The sequence below is a fragment of the Scyliorhinus torazame genome, chromosome 20 (genome assembly GCF_047496885.1).
Source record: "Scyliorhinus torazame isolate Kashiwa2021f chromosome 20, sScyTor2.1, whole genome shotgun sequence".
Taxonomy (NCBI): Eukaryota; Metazoa; Chordata; class Chondrichthyes; order Carcharhiniformes; family Scyliorhinidae; genus Scyliorhinus; species Scyliorhinus torazame.
The window spans coordinates 13,682,819-13,703,837 of NC_092726.1; the positions used below are offsets into that span (position 1 = coordinate 13,682,819).

General features: G+C 44.0%; 1 protein-coding gene across 8 annotated transcripts in view; it reads left to right on the top strand.

The window, feature by feature from the left end:
* Positions 1–19,878, top strand: part of LOC140396875 (transcription factor COE2) — a 341,293-nt gene extending 321,415 nt beyond the window's left edge. For all 8 annotated transcript variants that reach the window (XM_072485679.1, XM_072485681.1, XM_072485680.1 and 5 more), the window contains one exon: positions 16,390–19,878. In XM_072485679.1, coding sequence (XP_072341780.1) covers positions 16,390–16,421 — 32 coding nt within the window. In that variant the 3' untranslated portion in view covers positions 16,422–19,878. The remainder of the gene's footprint in view (positions 1–16,389) is intronic.
* The last annotated feature ends 1,141 nt before the right edge of the window (positions 19,879–21,019 follow it).

Consider the following 21,019-nt stretch of genomic DNA (forward strand, 5'->3'; position numbering starts at 1 on the left):
CTTTAATTGGCATGGAGACAGGCAGACCAGAGCAGGTGAGCTCTCAGGAGCCTTCACGGCAGGAGGACCAATCAGAGGCCTTCCCGCTTGAAAGCACTAACAGGCGGAAAATAGAGAGTAAATACAGGAGAAGAGGCTTCAAGAAGGAGGCTCCCTCCCTCCAACGTTTCTTCAAACTTAAAACTAGAAACCCAATTTTTAATCCAAGTAACAATGGGCTGGGTGAACCCAGGCACACAGGAAGGACCTCTAGCCCTACCTGGAGCTCAGGCTCCCTGATCCACAGCTGGCAGACCACCACCAGGAACCTAATCTGCCCCAGCGGGAAGCTCGGATCTTTGACAGGAAAATTGCAATCAGCCTCCGATAGCTGGCCAGAAATCTGACTCTTAAAGAGTTAGGCCTGCTATCCATTGCAGGCGGGTGGGTAGAGTCATAGATGTTTACAGCATGAAAACAGGCCCTTCGGCCCAACTTGTCCATGCCACTCAGTTTTTACCACAAAGCTAATCCTAATTGCCTACATTTGGCCCATAACCCTCTATAAGCAGCTTTCCCATATAACTGTCTAAATGCCTTTTAAATGACAAAATTGTACCCGCCTCTATTACTGCCTCTGGCAGCTCGTTCCAGACACTCACCACCCTCTGTATGAAAAAATTGCCCCTCTGGACTCTTTTGTATCTCTCCCCTCTGATCTTAAACCTACACCCTCTAGTTTTAGACTCCCCTACCTTTTGGAAAAGATGTTGACTATCTACCTTATCTATGCTCCTCATTATTTTATAGACCTCTGTAAGATCACCCCAAGCCTCCTACGCTCCACGGAAAAATGTCCCAGTCTATCCAGCCTCTCCTTATAACTCAGACCATCAAGTATCGGTAGCATCCTAGTAAATCTTTTCTGCACTCTTTCTAGTTTAATAATATCCTTGCCCTAATAGGGTGACCAGAACTGTTCACAGTATTCCACGTGTGGCCTTACTGCTGTCTTGTCCAACTTCAACAAGACATCCCAACTCCTGGATTCAATGTTCTGACCAATGAAACCAAGCATGCCGAATGCCGTCTTCACCACATTGTCCACCCTTGATTCCACTTTGAAGGAGCAATAAACGTGTACCCCTAGTCTTTGTTCTATAACTCTCCCCAACTGTCTACCATTAACCGAGTAGGTCTGCCCCGATTCGATCTACCATCACCTCACATTTATCCAAATTAAACTCCACCTGCCATTCATCGGCCCACTGGCCCAATTGATCAAAATCCCATTGCAATCCTAGATAACCTTCTTCACTGTCCGCAATGACACCAATTTTGGTGTCAGTTGCAAACTTACTAACCATACCTCCTAAATTCTCATCCAAATCATTAACATAAATGACAAATAACAGTGGACCCAGCACTGATCCCTGAGGTATACTGCTGGTCACAGGCCACCAGTTTGAAAAACAACCCACTACAACCACCCTTTGTCTTTTGTCGTCAAGCCAATTTTGTATCCAATTGGCTACCTCAGTCTGGATCCTGTGAGATTTAACCTTATGCAACAACCTACCATGCGGTACCTTGTCAAAGGCCTTGCTAAAGTCCATGTAGACAATGTCGACTGCACTACCCTCATCTACCTTCTTGGTTACCCCTTCGAAAATCTCAATCGAATTCGTGAGGCATGATTTTCCACTCACAGTCCCTAATCAGTCCTTGTCTCTCTAAATGCCTGTAGATCCTAGGCGGGATTCTCCGCGAGCCGGCGGGGTGGGCCACTCTGGCGCTGAGGAGTGGCGTGAACCACTCTGGCGTCGGGCCGCCCCGAAGGTGCGGAATCCTACGCACCTTCAGGGGCTAGGCCGGCGGTGGAGTGTTTGGCGCCACGCCGTCCGGCGGGGAAGGGCTTGGCGCCACGCCAACCGGCACCGAAGGACCTCCTCCGGCCGGCGTGTGCTGGTGTCATCCCAGCGCATGCGCAGGGGGTTCTCCACACCGGCCATGGCAGAGGTTGACAGCGGCCGGTGCGGAGGGAAAGAGTGCCCCCACGGCACAGGCCCGCCAGCGGATCAGTGGGCCCCGGTCGCGGGCTAGGCCACTGTGGGGGCACCCCCAGAGGGGCCAGATCCCCTGCGCCCCCTGAGGACTCTGCAGGCCGCCTGTGGAGCCAGGTCCCGCTGGTAAGGGCCTGTTGTGATTTACACCGGCAGGACCCGCCGGAAACGGGCGGCCACTCGGCCCATCGCGGGCCAGAGAAACGCCGGGAAGCCGCTGCCAGCAGCTGCTGACCGGCGCGCAGTGACTCCCGCCCCCGCCAAAACCCCAGCACCAGAGAATTCGGCAGGCGGGGGCGGGATTCACGCTGCCCCCCAACGATTCTCCGACCTGGCGGGGAGGGGTCGGAGAATCCCGCCCCCTGTCTCTCAAAATACCTTACAACAACTTACCCACCACAGATGTTAAGCTCACCGGTCTGTAGTTCCCGGGCTTTTCCCTGCAGCCCTTCTTAAACAAAGGCACATTTGCTGCCCTCCAAACCTCAGGCACCTCACCTGTGACTGCCGATGATTCAAATATCTCTGTTAGGGGACCCGCAATTTTGTCCCTTGCCTCCCACAGCATCCTGGGATGCATTTCATCAGGTCCCGGGTATTTGGCTACCTTGATGCGCTTTAAGGCTTCCAGCACCTCCTCTGTAATATGTACACTCCTCAAGAAATAATAATAATAATCACTTATTGTCACAAGTAGGCTTCAATGAAGTTACTGCAAAAAGCCCCTAGTCACCACATTCCGGAGCCTGTTCAGGGAGGCCAGTACGGAAATTGAACCCGCGCTACTGGCCTTGTTCTGCATTACAAGCCAGCTAAACTGTTTAGCCTACCGTGGATCACTATTTATTTCCCCAAGTTCCTGAACAATCTTGCCTTTCTCAACAGTAAATACTGATGAGAAATATTCATTTAGGATGTCACCCATCTCTTGTGGATCCGTACATAGATGACCTTGTAGATCCTTAAGAGGCCCCAACCTCTCTCCCTAATTACTCTTTTGCCCTTTATTTATTTGTAGAAGCTCTTTGGATTTTCCTTTGCCTTTATCTGCCAAAGCAATCTCATGTCCCCTTTTTGCCCTCCTGATTTCTCTCATAACTCTACTTCGCCAACCTCTATACTCTTCAAGGGATCCACTTGATCACAGCTGCCTATGCATGTCGTATGCCTCCTTCTTTTTGACCAGGGCCTCAATATCCCGAGTCACCCAGGGTTCCCTACTTCTACCAGCCTTGCCCTTCACTCTGAAAGGAATGTGCTTACCCTGAACCCTGGTTAACACACTTTTGAAAGCCTTGCACTTACCATCCATCCATTTGCCTGCCAACAGACTCCCCCAATCAACTTTTGAAAGTTCCTGTTTAATACCATCAAAATTGGACTTACCCCAGTTTAGAATTTTCACTTTGGTACCAGACCTATCATTCTCCATAGCTATCTTAAAACTAATGGCATGATGGTCAAAGGTCCCAAAGTGATCCCTCACTAACACTTCTGTCACCTGCCCTTCCTTATTTCCCAAGAGGAGGTCAAGTTTTGCTCCCTCTCTCGTCAGACCATCCACGTACTGAATGAGAAATTCCTCCTGAATACACTCAACAGAATTCTCTCCATCCAAGCCCCTAATGTTATGGCTGTCCCAGTCAATGTTGGGAAAGGTAAAGTCCCCAACTATTACCATCCTATTTATCTTGCAGTCATCTGTCATTTCCTTACATATTTGCTCCTCAATTTGCTGTTGACTATTTGGGGGCCTGTAGTACAATCCTATCAAAGTGATCTCTCCCTTCTTATTTTTCAGTTCTACCCATAAAGACACAGTGGGCGAACCCTCGGATATATCCACTCTCAATACTGCCGTGATATTCTCCCGAATCAAAAACGCAATTCCCCCTCCTATCTTACCTCCTGTTCTATGTTTCCTATAGTATCTAGTAATACAAGAGTCTGGCAAATTTTGGGTTAATGTGAGTGAGTACAGTGCTGACAACACAATAATCTTAGAGAACACATGACCTGCACCTAGGAGTTAGTTGAGTGTTGGGCAGAGTATGTGCACAAACAAGCATGGAAACAGCTCCTAGCTGAAAACTTTTGTTGTGCATATGAACTGTATGTAGTTCTTGTCATTAATAAGTGCTTACAGTTAACTGACTGCAGACCACAAAGATTTCATTAAGACCTACTGAATGGTATCTAATATCCCACAACAAGGTAGCAGCAAATGGATAACTGCAAAACCTCACAGAAAAAGGCAGTGATAAACTAAGATCCTGCAAGACTGAAAATTTGAAGAAGCATTCTGGCCTGAAGAAAAGCACAGTAAGCAGACGCACTGAAGAAAATCACTCGAGAAAGGTCCAAAGAAAGGCTTGGAAGCTGAATGCATAAATTTTAAATTCCTTATTCCAGCAGAAGACTCCAAAGGAGTTCTTGGAAATCTAATTTCAATTCCCAGAGTGCAGAGTCAGCAGACCAAGCAGGGATGAGATAAACATTCCAGGTTAAAGCAAGTCTTGAGAAACTTTTAAATATTTCAGTCTTCAGCAATTGTCGGAAAAAAACATATTCTCAAACTGGCGTCTGAACAAGCCAACGAGCTTACTCTGAGAAAGGAAAGGAAATTCATTATTTTGGAAGAATTATGACGAAGGAATCAGCTTTCAAAGACCAGCTAAGGCCAAGATTTGAAGCATTTGCGACTCTAAACCATAGTGCTGAAACGGAGAATATGTAGCTAGTCGATCCAAGCAGTCACTGATTAAATTCCAGGAGCTTGGCAAAACTGGGAAGCACAGGTAAACACCTTTGTTTTCAAACAAGCGGTGGCATCACCTTGAATCTCAGCAACTTCTTCAAGCAGAACTACACTTCAAATTTGTTTTAACCATGGATCAAAAATCCAAATCATCAGAACAGTTTGGACGCATCCAAATCGAGTGGAAAATTAGGGTCCTGGGGAAGAGAATTTTTAAACTATCAGAGTATACCAGGTCTAGGTGGAAAGTCAGAAAAAGCCAAGATTAATACCTTTTTATATTGGTTTGGTGAGTTTGCAAGTCATGTAATCCTAATGCAGTGCATTGATAAATCCTCAACAGAAGTGAAGTATTGAAAGCCTTTGAAGAATATTTTAATTTTCAAGTTGTGAGCACTTGAGCTTAAAAACAGTAAAGTACTAAAAGTGAAAAATGGTATATGTAAATAAGCCACACATGGGTGCCAGAAAGGCTGGGAACTTTTGGAGAATCGGCGGACTGGCATCGGAACGGCGTCGCATGAATCGCACCCCCCCACCCCCGGCGATTCTCCGACCCAACGCGGGGTTGGAGACTCCCGCCTTCTATTTTTATTTCCATTAAATTGCGCCCCATACTTCCAAGGGGCTATATGAGGAGATGAAAATCAAGAACCCAGAGTGACAGGAAAAAGTAGAAGTTCTCACAAAATTGTGAGAAATCTCAAAAACGAATAGCAGAAGCACAATTACAGAATGCAAGCTTGAACATTAACACAGAGGAATTATACTCGGCCAAGGAAAATCTGATCAGTGCAGAGAATCAACTTTCATGTACAAAAGATGCGTTTGATAAGCAAAAACAAGAACTAATGAGAAGACTGTAATGTCGCTAAGAGGAAGTAGTACACTTGAACGAGGACGTGAAACATTTGAATGATAAACTTGGAGAAACAAATTCAACAAAACGGATCGTTCATTAAAACTTGGTGAACTTCAAGTGTCAGAGGTCTCCAGTAAGCATTGTGCAAAATGCAGGCAACGGGAGAAGGAATTGCTGATGACTCAGAACAGTTGCTTGAAAGTAGAATTAACAACCAAAGCTGATGAGCATCTTGAACTTTGGGCCAATCTAAATAACATGAAGAATGAGTTGCTCTTTATGAAAGATCAAATTCAGATGTTAAAAGTAGAAAAGGTGAGTTCTACGGAACTAACTGAAGATCTAACAAATGAATTGAAAGAGTCTAAGGAGCAGTCAGTGATCACGGAAGAAAAATCCCAAAAAGAACTGAATGCTCAGGCGAAGTTGTTATTCAAGAGTTCCACAGATAATTATGAAACAAAAACAGTTCAACTTACCAGAGTTATAGCTGAGTTGAGTGAGAAGATTCATAAGCTTGAAAAACTGAAAACAAAGAAAATAAATAAATTTGGCCAAAATTATGAAATAATAGGAATAAAGGTTTGATTGTTTAAATGTGAACTTTCATATGCATCATGGCAAGTTGCATAACGATAGAAGAGGAAAAAATACTGTGGAGACTAGCACAGCATTGTACATGCTAGGAAAATACAGGATACATCAACAACTACCTTTCACCACAACTACGTAATGGACAAAGAATGGTTCAATACCAAGGAATGGAAAAAGAGAATAAAAAGGTATCCAGGTGCCAGAACAACCTCCAAGTTCACCGGATTTACCTGAAACAACAGAGCCTACTGCTCCTCCAATAGTCGTGTGAATGAGTTATGGAAGGGTTAGAAGTCCTCCAAATGGCCTGAGTCTATAAACACAGAGACTTGAACAGAGGAGATGGGATAGTAATAATAATGTAACTACATAGGGTAAACTAGTATAACTTGAAAGTTGTGATAAGGACTTGGAGAGGTGTAGTATAAGGGTCTGGAAAGTATAGAGTTAACATGGACTGAGTACACTACTACCTACACAATGATGTAAGAGAGCACACCTAGGGGACAGTCTAGTGTTGGACAGAGCCATGTGCACAAACAAGCATGGATCCGCTCCTAGCTTGAATCCTTTCATGTATATATGTACATAATTCTTGCAGTTAATAAATACAATCACTTTAACTACTTAAGATTAAAAAGACTTCATTGAAACACACCAAACGGTCTCCAACATCTTACAGCAGGTAGCTTTACCATGACCAAACCGACATCCACAAAAATGACCTGGAAGTGCGAAAGAATTGGCACCCCAGCCAATGTGGCTATTTTTAGCTCCTTCCTCTCTTTCCAGCCCTAGTGGAAGCTCAAATTCAGTGCAGAGAACATGTTTTGAGATGATCAGGCAACAAGCTTTCTCTAGTGTTTTTTGTTCTTTCATGAGATATGGACATTTGTTGGCTTAATTTCCCTTAGACTGAATAGCTTGCTGGACCATTTCAGAAGGCAATGAAATGAAAATGAAATGATTAAGAGTAAACCACAATGTTGTGGGTCTGGAGTCACAGATAAGGATGACAAATGTCCTCCCCTACAGGGCATGAATGAACCAAATGGGTTTTTACAACAATCAATAGTTTCCTGGTCACCATTACTGAGACTAGCTTTCAAATTTGGACTTGTCCCCATTGCACTAGCCTAAGCCTCTGTGTTACTCAGGCTGTGACAATACCACTACTCCACATCACTCTCATTACAAGCGCAGACTGTTAGTCATCAAGCGTTTCCTAGGCATTGCAGCAATATCTGAATTAGCATTGTGGGTAGCCAAAAGTTTCTACAGGTTACTGTTGGGGCAAGGTAGGTCATAACATCCTGACCCTCAGGAACTTTTGCAGACAGCCTCCACTTCACCCCAACACACCTACAACCTAATGTGTCATTCATCCTCAATTCATAGTTCACTGCCTTCGTAAGGTTGCCAGAACTGGGCATAAGAGAAGGTGGGTGGCGGAGGCGAAGGAAGAGAGAGCATGTGAAGTTGCCTCACGGTGATTTTTGAAAATAACCTTCAACCAAGTTCCAAAAACAAAGGCAGTAACACTTCTCTCGGGCTTCAGGATGGGGTCACAGACTGAGGAAGACTTTAACTTGTACATTACAACATCTGACACCAAGACTTTCTTATAACCAGAACCTCATACATGCAACTGCAAGAGCGAAATGAGAAGGACAGTGAATAGAAACAGTGGAAGTCTGTTGTGACCATATAGCTGTCACATTAGTTACAGACGAACAGAGCTCTGTTCCAATGATTCTGCAAATGAGTTCAGAGGAAAACCATGCTATTCTGATCGAGAATGTGCCAATTTCAATCCTCAGTCTGTGCTGAGTTAGTGCACCTGGGGTGACAGTTGGGTGCTACGATTTCCTCATTGCCCCTTAGCTGTGGAGAGGAATATCAACCAGTGATCCTCATCTTGGTTGTTTACTCAGAGAAATATGGCTGGAGCCTCAATGGTGGCTGGATTTTGTATCTCTGAATTTGAGGAAATAAATTTCAAATCGGATGGGTTGATTTCAACAAAGACACAAATGACCAAAGACATTTTTATATGATGATTTTGCTGAAAGCAGTGCAAGCGACAGAAAGAAGTATGATTCCTTGATGTATCATCGAAGTGTCTTGGTGAACAGCAACCTTGTGCTGTTTGAGACATGATATGGAGATGCCGGCGTTGGACTGGGGTGAGCACAGTACGAAGTCTTACAACACCAGGTTAAAGTCCAACAGGTTTGTTTCGATGTCATTAGCTTTCGGAGCGCTGCTCCTTCATTCACCTGAGGAAGGAGCAGCGCTCCGAAAGCTAGTGAAATTGAAACAAACCTGTTGGACTTTAACCTGGTGTTGTAAGACTTCGTACTGTTTGAGACAGACAGACCAGGATCGTATTACCTGCCCCAGCTTTGCTTTCAGCAAAGAGGACTGTCGTGGGAATTTTAGTCTGTGGCCCACTCCTCACAGAATGTTTCATTAAATGGAATGCATTTAACAGTTTACTTTTCACTTGAATATAAGGTTTTTTAACTCACTTTCTGGAACCAACAGCTTTGTTTTTTGTGGGGTTAAGCTACAAAAATATGAATTTGTACTTTTGGCACAAATATATTGCCGATGGGAAATCTGAGATTGTTCACCTCCCCCTGCAACCCGCAGCCCCCAACACAACCAGTTACCCACATTTTTCTCACCGTCTCTCTTAAAAATGCTGACAGGTGTGGAGCAACAGCAACAACAACTTACCATTTATATCGCATCTCTAACATATTCAAATGTCTCATGGCACCTCACAGGATTAATTGTCAAACAGCATTTGACATCATTCCACCTAACACGATATCAGGTCAGGTGACATAAAGTTTGATCTAACAGGCAGGTTTTTAAGAGGTGTCTTAAAGGAGGCACAAGGTAGAGGTTCAAATATTCAGGGAGGAAATTCCAGAGCTTGGTTTTAAGCAGCTAAAGCATGGCTGTCAATGATGGAACCATTTAAATCAGGAGGTATGCCAGAGTATAGAATTGGAGGAATGCAGATATCCTGGAGGGCTGTAGGATTGGAGGCGATTAAAGCTTGGGAGGGTGAGACCACGGAGGGATTTGAAAACAACGATGAGAATTTTAAAATTGAGATGTTGCTAGAATAGAAACCAATGTTGGTTCATTTGGTGCAAGTTAAGACATGATCAGCAGAGACCATCCAGTATGTTGCCTGTTCTTCAAATGTAAGCTGAGGCAAGTAAGTGTTAGCAAATCATTCAACATGTTGAGTATCACAACAGATGTCCAAGAACACAGGGCGGGATTCTCCACTCCCGCGCCGAAGTGGCCGCGCCGTCGTGAACGGCGTCGAGGTTCACGACGGCGCGAAACGGCCCCGATTCTGACCGATTCAGGCCCTGACAATAGGCTAGGATCGGGGCCGCGTCGTCTACACGCGCCAGGCCTTGTCGCCGGCACCAACCCGCGCATGCATGGTTGCCGTCCTCTCTAAGTCCGCCCCGCAAAAAAATGGCGGACGGATCTTGCGGGGCCGCGGAAGAAAGGTGGTCCTCCTTCAGAGAGGATGGCCCGACGATCGGTGGGCACCGATCGCGGGCCATGCCACATTTAAGGTACCCCCCGCTGCAGGATCCCCCCTCCCCCCCCCCCCCCCCCGCAGGCCACCCCCCCCAGCGTTCACGCATCGTTCACGACGGCAGCGACCAGGTGTGGACGGCGCCAGGGGGAACCCGGGGCGTCATTCTCCGCCGGCGGGAGTCTCCATTCTGCCGGCGCCCGGGGGTTTCCCGACGGCGTGGGGCTGCCCCACAATGGGAAACCCCATTGACCGGCCGGTGTTACGGAGACTCCCGCCGGCCGGTCGGCGCAGAAATGTGGCGGGGCGGGTAGGAGAATTTCGCCCTTGGTGTTTTGGCCTGGCCGCTCGGCCCATCCGGGCCTGAGAATAGCGGGGGTGCCGGAGAATCGCCATTTTGGGTGTCTCCGGCGATTCTCCGGCCTGCGGCCCACGGAACTCAACGGGGCCGTTCCTGCCGCTTGGGAGAATCGCGGGAGGGCGTCGGACCGGCGTCCCAGGAGATTCTCCCAACCGGCGCGGGAGTGGAGAATCTCGCCCACAGATACTTTACAGAAAATGTTGCAGGTTAGCAAACAGGAGCAGTAACATTAGTTAATTTGTCCAGTTTGCGAGACTGGAGCACAGGCACAACCCCACTGCTGGCCTTTGCAGTCAGCAAACGCAACTTAGACTGGTAATTGAAACTGAGATCCACCAGATGTGTGTGGTTCTGGATCACATTTGGTTCAATTTGGTCATTTGAAGCTTGGTAAAGTCTGGTTTAGAAAAAAGAGGGTTTAGCTTCCACATTAAACCGGAATGTTTCAGTTGCCAAAACTAAAGCACAGCGGAAAATATAGATGTCCATACACCCAGTGGTGCAGAGGAAAGATAAATGAATTCTCCGTTTGGTCAGAATACCATGATGATCACAAGCTAGGTTTGAACAGAAAAGTACCTTCAGGCCAGCAGTTGATGCCTATCATCTGATTTCCGCATGTATTTCAGCTGTTTTAGTCCCAATTTGTGAAACAGGCGAGATATAGCTGATTTTGAGTCCAGTGACCATCTGAGCTGATTTATTCTGTGCATTTTATGTTCTGTGTGGTGTGTGCTTCTAGACAGTACACAAAAAAAATTTGTCACCTGATCGGTAATTTTGCTCTTATCATTTCAACCTTTCTTTCTCCGTCTTTTGGAAAAGATTACTTTCATTAGTTTTCTGAATTTTCCTCTTTTACCCTCCTCTGCATCTTTTTCCTCAATCACACTGCAGCACAGTGGTTAGCACTGTTGCTTCACAGCGCCAGGGTCCCAGGTTTGATTCCCGGCTTGGGTCACTGTCTGTGCGGAGTCTCCATGTTCTCCCCGTGTCTGCGTGGGTTTCGTCCCATGTGGTACCCTCAATAACGACGCTTAGAGTGTAATCAGTCAAGAAGGCTTTAATAAACTAAGAACTCGACTAGTGCCGAGACGTGTGCTAACTGCTGCACTGCCCACAAGGCGGCCCCTTATATACGGCTCCCAAATGGGCGGAGCCGGAGTTCCCCAGGGTTCCAAGCCCGGTCTTAAAGGGGACATCACCTTACATGATGACAAGGGTACAGGGTTACAGTAACCGTTCATCACATCCCACAAGTCCCAAAAGACATGCTGCTAAGTAGTTTGGATATTCTGAATTCTCCCTCGGTGTACCCAAACAGGCGCTGGAATGTGAAGACTAGGAGATTTTTACAGTAACTTCATTGCAGTGTTAATGTAAGCCTTCTTGTGACAATAATAAAGATTATTATTATTTGGGGATGGGGCCTTCACAAGGCCAACACTTACTGCCTACCCTTAATTGTCCTTGTGATGGTGAGCCATCTTCTTGAATGCAACAGAGTGGCTTGTTAGGCTATTTCAGATGATAGTCGCATTGATGTATGTCTGGAGGTCTTGTAGAACAGAGATAGCTTCCCTATCTCTGAGCTGGAAGTTCCAGGTTTAAGTCCCAATCCAGGGCTCGATGGTCATGGAGTTCCGTGACAAACAGGTTAATTATCAACCTGCAAATCCTTCAGTCTCTGAGAGTCATGAGAGTCTCTGAGTCCATCAGGACAATGTGGTAGCATCAGCACAACAACTTACCCACATTAAAGACTCCACACACAGGTTCTTGCTATGGGAGAGGGTGGCACAGCGATATTGTCGTTGAGCTAGCAATCCAGAAACCCAGGATAATGATCTGGGGACTAGGGTTCGAATCCCACCACTGCCGATGGTGAAATTTGAATTGAATAAAAATCTGGAATTAAAAGTCTAATGCTGACCATGAAGCCATTTTCGATTGTCGGAAAAACCCATCTGGTTCACTAATGTCCTTTCGGGATTGAAATCTGACATCCTTACCTGGCTGGTCTACATGTGATTCCAGACCCACAGCAATGTGGTTGACTCTTAACTGGCCCCTCAAGGGCAATTAGGGATGGGCAATAAATGCTGGCACAGCCTGTGACGCCTACATCCCATGAACAAATTACATTTTTTTAATTTTTAAAAAATTCTGTGGCAAGTGCCCTCCTTGCTTTGGAGGACGACCTGAGAGGGAAGTCTGGCGACACATATAGGCAAGCCTGGGTGAGCTAATTTTCTTCCCTAAAAAATAAGAGTGAATCTGATGGATTTTCATGACAATCCAGTAATTTGGTGATCACCATCAATGATATCAGGTTTTCATTCCAGTTATGACCTGAATTTAAATTTACCAGCTGCTGTGATAAGGTTTGAAGTCTTGCCAGAGAAACAGTTCATGTTTCTGGATTGCCAGTCCAGGAACATAACGACTGTGTTTCCATCCCCTAACTCTGGATTCTCACTCCGATTAAGCGACAAGTCATTTTTTATACTCTAACTCATTTCTTCACAGGACCAACAAAGTGTGGTATTCATTTTAACTTCTCTCAGCTTTCCTTTCCACCTACAACCTCTGGTCTTTAAAGACCCAAACTTGGTCGACACTTCAATTTTATTTACCTCATCCTCTCTTCTATTCTTTCCCACCTGATGCTCGCCTCCACTATGGCCGTGGCTCTTCAACTATACTTCTTACCTTTTTAAAGAGAAATCTACCTCCATTCGGATTGTCCAGCTTTGTTTTGGGTTACACACAGCCTCACTTCAGTGTCATCAGGTATGACGTGAGGTAATTTTGCTGTCAGCAGTATGGAACATGAGGACCTGCAAATTATTATAAATCATTGCCACTGTTGATCAGTGAATTTAAGATATATTGTCAAACACTCGAACTGGATCAGTTTCCAGTCCAGCCCTCCAATGTAACTGACAAGATGGAAATATGAACTTCTCCAAAATTAATTTAATGCAATGGATTTCAATTTTGAAAAAACTTTGTAGGCTTCTGCAATAAAGAAAATTGCTTTTATTTTCTGGTACTTTCTAAACTACAGTTTCTAAACCGTTATCCCCTTGATAAAAAGCATCTCACGTCCAATAATGAGAAGGTCAGACATGTCACAAAAGAACGGAGACAGCCCTTGGGTCACACCTCAGGTTGTCTGTGTGGTGTATTGGGAGATTAAAGATTCCAGTCAAATTCCAACCAAAAGATGATTGCTCAGGGACTGACTCTGAAACTCAGTTTGCGTGTTCTGATAGCCACGTAGGCCAGAAATTTTAGCAATAAAAAAAATAAAATTAGCCTTCTCCTGCTCAGAGGGCCTGTTTCCACGCAAGTGCATTGAATACTTGAGGGGTTGTGGAAGGGAAAGAAGATCAGTTTGCACCAACTTTATACTCACTGTTAAAATTAGTCTGAGATAAATAAATTGCAGAGAACATGCCTCAAATTATTGATGTATCTAAATTTTTGAGTCTTGGAATAAATAACATATCTCTAATTATCAGCATGAATCACCTTTGATACATGAATGTAACGTTCAATTTATATTCTAGAATATCAGCCAGTTTCTGTTGTGTAGACTTTGCCCAGTTTATATCGTGCCGTAGGTTTTACATCAGCTGATACAATGGTGCATATGAGCAGTTTTTAGTAAGTTTCATTCCTACAATTGGGATACTAGACAAAGTAAGTTAAGGACGGAACACTTCGCTCCTCATTGCACATTTAGTGGCACATTTAGTATGCGTTTATTATGGTGGATGGATCTCAACCTACAAATAAGGTCCAAAGGCTACGAGGACAGATTTTTAAAAGCTGTCAGCACAGTAGCACAGTGGTTAACATAGTTGCTTCACGCGCCAGTGACTCGAGTCCGATTCCCGGCTTGGTTCACTGTCTGTGCGGAGTCTGCACATTCTTCCCGTGTCTGCATGGGTTTCCTCCGGATTCCTCCCACAAGTCCCGAAAGACGTGCTTGTTAGCTAAATTGGACATTCTGAATTCTCCCTCAGTGTACCCGAACAGGTGCCAGAGGATGACGGTGAGGGGATTTTCACAGTAACTCCATTGCAGTGTTAATGTAAGCCTACTTGTGACACTGATAAAGATTATTTATTAATTATTAATGTGGCTGTATAACATGATAGTCAAAGCCACCTGGACTACATAATATAGTTTCTCTCACCTCCAAGAAAGGATATCATTAGGATTGAAGGGAGATCAAGATCTTCAGTGAACATGAGAAATCGAAGTCCTGATGATATTGACTCAATGACACAGAATCCTTACATATGCAGAAGGAGGCCATTCGGCCCATTGAGTCTGCACCGACCCTCCGGAAGAGCACCCTACCCAGGCTCACACCTCCATCCTATCCTCGGAGCCCCACCTACCCTTTTCGACACTAAGGGGCAATTTAGCCTGGACAATTCACCCAACCTGCACATCTTTGGACTGTGGGAGGAAATTCAAGCAGACATGGGGAGAATGTGCAAACTCCGCACAGATAATCACCCACGATCAGAATCAAATCGGGTCACTGGCACTGAGGCAGCAGTGCTAACCACTGTGGTACCGTGCTGCTCTCGAAAATTGGAGATTTTAAAGACAATTTACAGAGCTGATCCATGTCAATTGCAGCTGAGGATTCAAGTGCACAAATTAAAAACATTCAGAGGCATATCAGGAAAAGCTTTTTACTTTAAGGATAATAACGTTTTGGCGAAGGCAATCAGAGTGTAGGGGAAGAAATTCGAGAGAAAAGTTAAATGTTGAAAAGGGAAGAGATTGAGGAATGTCGAAGAAGGCAAATGGGGTTGATCCAACAGAGAAGCTTTTTGGGCTTTCTGGCTTTCTCTTACTGCTTGTAGAAGGGAGTCATGGAGGAAGCTGAAGGTGAGAGTAGGGCAGGAAAAGATGAACCAGCTACTTTTCTATTCTTTCCTTGTAACTGAGAAAGCCCAACTGAGCATCCAAGAATTAGTGAAAGAATAGGTTCAAATGAATGCCATCATTAAAAACTTTAAATAAAAGTCACAGTTTCACGTGTTCTCATCACTCAAAGCACCATTCAAGGGGTTGAATCTTCAGCTCTCTCTGGTGCCGAGCTGAAAGGGCATTTAACGAGGCGGAACTGTGGCGCATCTTTACCCCGCTGCTTTCCCACCTCTACCAGAATTACATGGTCGACCTTCCTGCCCTGCTGCCAATCCAGGCACTTAAGTGGTAAACTAATGACCACTTAAGGGCCTTATCCCACCACAATTATTATTAACCCAGCTGCAGGTGGGCCTGTTGCCATGCAGCATGCACAGCAGCTAAACCGTGCGGGTAATCTCCAGTGGGTGGGGGTCACTCGATCAAAGGTGCTCAATGCCTGATCAAGGGATTGGACATCGGGGAGAGATGGCCCATTGAAAGCCAACCATCTGTCCTGCCGATCACCCTGCACCCTCTCACTGTGACCCCCACCCTCCGAAAAACTGGCTACACATTACTTACCTGTGGCCTGGGTCACTCCACGGTCCTGGTGCCTGTCGTTTGGCAGCAGCTACGTCTCCTTAGTGGCACTGCTGAGCATGAGCTGCAGCTGTCGGTCGGTGAGACTTCCACCCCCAGGTCTTGATTCCAGCAGGCCTCACTGAATCTCACCGGCCTCACCACTGCCAGACTGGTTTGTGGTCTGACGGGCTTCACAACTAGCAAGTGAGCCTCCAGCAACTCGCAAGATTCTGGCCAAGGGTTGAGTCCTGCTCTTTGATGCATTAAGATGTTTGCATTTGAAATGCATTAATTGAACTTGGTGGGCTGTGAGCTGGGGTAAGTTGAATTTCAGCTCAGCTCTGGTCATTATGTTGAAAAGAGCAAATTCTTCAGGCACGAGATGAAGACATCAGTGGATTTGGCTCTGCTAAACATCCTGCCAATATTTGCTGTTATGGTTCATACATGGCCCCTTTGGTGAAGTATTGGGTGCCTATGAAACTGTACTATCAGGAGGAGGGGAGAACAAAAACCACAATGAAAACAAAATGTTTATTTCAGAAATACGTTAAAATATATTAAAATTGGTTTGCTCTGACCTGTCCATGTTATCACAGCGTTATGTATCTATCTGGAATGGATGTATCAAGTGCATGTGTGTATTTGTTTATATTTTCCCTTTGTCTTTTCTAGCCATGACTGGACTGGTCGTTCCTCCAATGTGAGACTGTTTTCTCCTGTCAATATATCGCATTCCAGGGAGCAAAGGTCATCCACTACAAAAACACCATCACCAGATCCACAGCTGTCAAAAATATTAGCAGGCCTTCCCTTGGAAGCTCGGAACAAAGCTGACTTTCTTCATCAAATGGACTGAGTGAATTCCCTACAGCGTTGCGGAAAACTCAGTTTCATCTGTACTCAAGGAATTGCCTCAAACTTATGGAAGTGACGGAAAGGTGGTGGGGGATTGTGGGGGTGGGGGAAGAGGGAAGGATCATAAACAAATGCCATTTTCTATTTTGTATAACAGTTTAATATGGCAGTTCTTTTATGTTAGCAAAGTAAACCTTTGGATACGAGAGTTGGCTTATGAACTAGATACTGACGTAAAACAGATAGAAGATCTTTTTCTAAACTGCAGCTGGATAAAGTGTCAATACATTTCTCAATGTGTGTGGTAAAATTAGAAGTTAACTGTTTAAAAACATTTACAGTAATTTGAAGAGACGGTATCCTTTATTGTCGGCTTATCTGAACCGAAATTCAGAAATTAATAATCTCCCCTGTATGTTGAACCAGACAAATTGCAGGAAGGCCCCAGGTTCAGATCATTGTGTGGACTGAGTTGGCTAATTGCGGTCAGGATTAAGTAGTTGTCCTACAATTGGCCAAAGCATCTCTGGGTTAGCAAAGGGAAAAGAGTCAGCCAAGGCTCCTGCACCCAATCCAATGTCTCCTGCCAGACAGTGCATGCATATTTGTGTTTGTCTATGTTTGTGATGTGTGTGGTGCATTAGTGTTGTCAGAGTTGTGTTTCACCTGTGTGAGATCTGTGTATTGTGTGTGTGTTCTGTGTGGTACGTGTGCATTGTATGTATGGGAGAAGCACATGTGTGGTACATGTGTTGTGTGTGATGCGTATTCTGAGTGTGTGATGTGTGTATGTTGATACGTATGTGTGTTGTGTGTGCAGTGTGTGTGGTACATATGCGCTGTGTGTATGTTGTGTGCAGTGTGTATGGTGCGTGTGTTTTGCACTTGAGCAGATTGCTGACATTCACTGTCTATATTTATACATTAATGGCCAATTTAACGAGGTATTGGAGTTTGCTGTATCCCTGCAACACTGAGCACATCAGCTGAGATGCAAAAAAAGGGGCAGAAAATTGAGCTGCCATTGAAAATTGAGCTGTGTAAATTTTTTTCACCAAAACTTTGTTCTTTCTGACTTCTTTAACACTTGCCTCTTTTTTCTCAAACATATTTGTTCCTTCATTATTGTGTTCCTGTGGAAACAATTCTGCAATTCTAATGGTGTGCATTGAGAAGCTTTCAGTGTATTTCTTTCATCTGTAAAATATGGACATAATGTCAAAATGCTTCCTATGGTGTGGGAATAATGTTAGTTTCAGTAGTCCCAACAATGAGATTGAGTGTCACGTATCTCTATTGGCCAGCAAGGATCCTATAAAATGTAGCAGCAGGTTTTAATCCACATTTCCAAACTCTGTGGAATTAGGGACCGACAATAAATGTTGGCCGAGCCAGCGACGCCCACACCCCGTAAATGAATTTTAAAAGATGAATAGTGAGAGTGGTCAAGTATATAGAGCCGATGGTTATTTAGTAAGTTGATATGAACTTAGTGTCAGGGTGATGTTGGGGAGCTCCAATCAGCGACTGGAATACACCTGGAATACTTGGTGCTATCAGGGGTATAGTTCAAAAATGTTTTTGTGTTCACTTCACACAAAAGCAGATTTCTAGTTTGAAGTGGGGAAAATTAAGTTAGGCATTACAAATGATCAAATCTTAAGATTCAAGCATTCCTTTCTCACCTATAAACAAAATATTTGAGAGGTCTATGCCAATTATATAATATAGCTAATATGACCTTATTTAATAAAATAATTCCAACAACAATTATTTGCTTTCCAGTCAACAGTTCCAAAAGATGTCATATCATATGCGACAATAATAGCACTACAGCCTGGAAGAGTCTTCCCTTCCAATTAGTTCCTCTGTGCTCATTTATACTCTCTCGCCCACATAAGACTGCTCATCAAGAGGATGAGACAATATGATCATTGAACATTCCTCCCGAGTATGTCTACATCGCTTATTGGTTGTTTCGCATGGATATGTACTCGAGCAGTTCAGGTCACTAGTAAACAGTAAAATTTACCCAACTTCTTCCCCTCTCTGAAACACAGTACCCAACCACTCACTGGGGCAACAAAAACAAGAAACATTCAAAAGAAATTTGAGTGCAGATGTCAGGAAACATCTCAGCCTTAAAACCAGGTTGTACAATAATTGTGATTGCCTGAAATTCCTCTCTGCTGTTTTGTGGAGGTGTTAAACCTGCAGTACAATTTCAAGGCCTATGATTTGAAACAGTGGAGCGAAACGGAGGGTGTCTCCCAACTCAGAAACCCAGTGTTCTCCATAATATAATAGGCTGCGCAGCCTGCTGGATAGGTGAACCAAAATGGGTACTGTCACTTTAAGCTGAGAGACTGAGCCTGTAACTTATTGTATAAAGGTAGTTGATATTAAAAAAAAGTGAGAATATATTCTTCCACTTCAACCCTGACATCACAACTCACATCAGTGGGGAAGGTTAATTTCTTCATTGGTACATTCAAACCATCAATTTGATTGGTTCAATCTCCTCCCACAGACTGGAGATAGAGATAAATGCGAAGGCTGGAATTCTAAAATGACAAGAAAATTGCTGAAAATGCACAGCAGATCAGTCAGCTAATGAAAGAGAAAAGCCAGGCTGATGTACTAGATGGGATATTCTGCTAGGTGTGAATTTATTAATGCTCCTTCTTGAAAGATTAGTGGATTCTTTTTTTTTAAAAATAGACTATTGTGATCAGTAATCCTCTCAACTTTCCTCTTTAGTTCTTCTCATGCTCCACCCATTCCACACATCCTTCCTATTAAAATCAAGACTCATGGCACCCCTCGTTCTCTTACGCATTTCATTACACAACCTCAGATTTGTGACCCCTTATTTTCATCAGTGTTCCTTTCCTTGTAGAATTTGCAGAATTTTAAACTGGAGGCTTGATGTAACCACTTGGTAGCCAGGGTTTTGGTTTCTTCATCGGGCACTGACTGACTGTCTGTGTATTTCCAGCATTTGTTTTCAATTTTGTGTCTATTCCTGGGCAACCCATCCTTCAATACTAATGATAATGGTGTGTTTTCTATGTGATTATAAATACTGTCTTACATTTGTGTTTTTTTTCTGGGTGGGGAGGGAAATCTGTAGCTAAATATTTATATAACCATTGTGTTGAAATTTTGTAATACAGTATGATGCAAAGGAAAAGTTTATTCCTCTAAAGAGTTTGTTTTGTAATAATTTTGATGCACCTTTTGGCCTTTTTTTTTTGCATGTATGATCCATGTAATATTGGAACATAAAACCCTTGTATCCCTTGATAGTTTGTAAGGTGATTCAATATATTTTTGTCTGCTCACTCCATGGTTCAGTTCAGTGATGCAGGAATCTGCTTTACATACTAAATTACTTGCTCAAGGCCTCTGGTTCAATTCCTGGGCCATGGTGAGTTCACTGTTCTTAGTCACAGAAGCACAAAAGCATAATGACTCCTGCTCACCATTGTAACTGGCAAGACTAGTAAACTATGCACATGCATTGGCTGTCGAGCAAGAACATGATGGGACCTGGCCATAATGCCCTTGATTGAGCGAGTGGTCTGCTGACACTCAATATCTGACACCTAAAGATTGGTGAGGTATTGGAGAGGAGCCTGTGAAACCACCCTCCAGGAAGGAGCCGATGCCTCCAGGAAAAAAGTAAGGGGGAGAAAATAGGGCAAGAGAGCTTAATTTTGCATTCCTTCAAAGAAGAACAATTTCTGTTTTGTTTGTCATTCTGTTGCCTGTCCTGTTGCCCATATAACCAATGTCAATTTTTGAAACCAGAAAAGCAAACTTTGTTTTTATGTTTGTTAAAAACTTAAATTATCTGAAAACAAAATTTGAATAAAAAATATCATTCTAGCGTTTTGTGTTCATCAAGACGAGGACATTAACGCTACGGTACAGAACACCTGCCATCTCGCACAGTATTAAACAACTTGTATCCATATAGCACATTTCACATAATGTGTTCCAAGGCAACATTACCAAACAAAATTTAACATTGGGCTACAGAAGGTGAATTAGGGCAGATGACCAAAAACTTGGTCAATTAATTAGCTTTTCAGGTGCATCTAAAAAGGAGAGATAGAGAGATTTAGGGAGGGAATTATCTGAGGCAGTTAAAGGCATAGCTGCCAATGGTGAAGTAATTTAAATCAAGGGTGTTCGAAAGGCCAGAATTGAAGGAGTGCAGATACCACAGAATATTTTACTGCCAGAGGACAGGTGCTGCACAGGTAGTAGGCTGTGCAAAGTAACATCACTGCTGCCTGAACAACATGGCACATCCCCAGCACCTCTGAGTAGTGCCTGTTGCACATCAGCTGAGTGAAATTGAACATTTCCTATTATATATAGTGTCGTTTCAATCCAGTGAGAAATGGATTAAAACTGCCACGGGTTAATTTCACCTTGA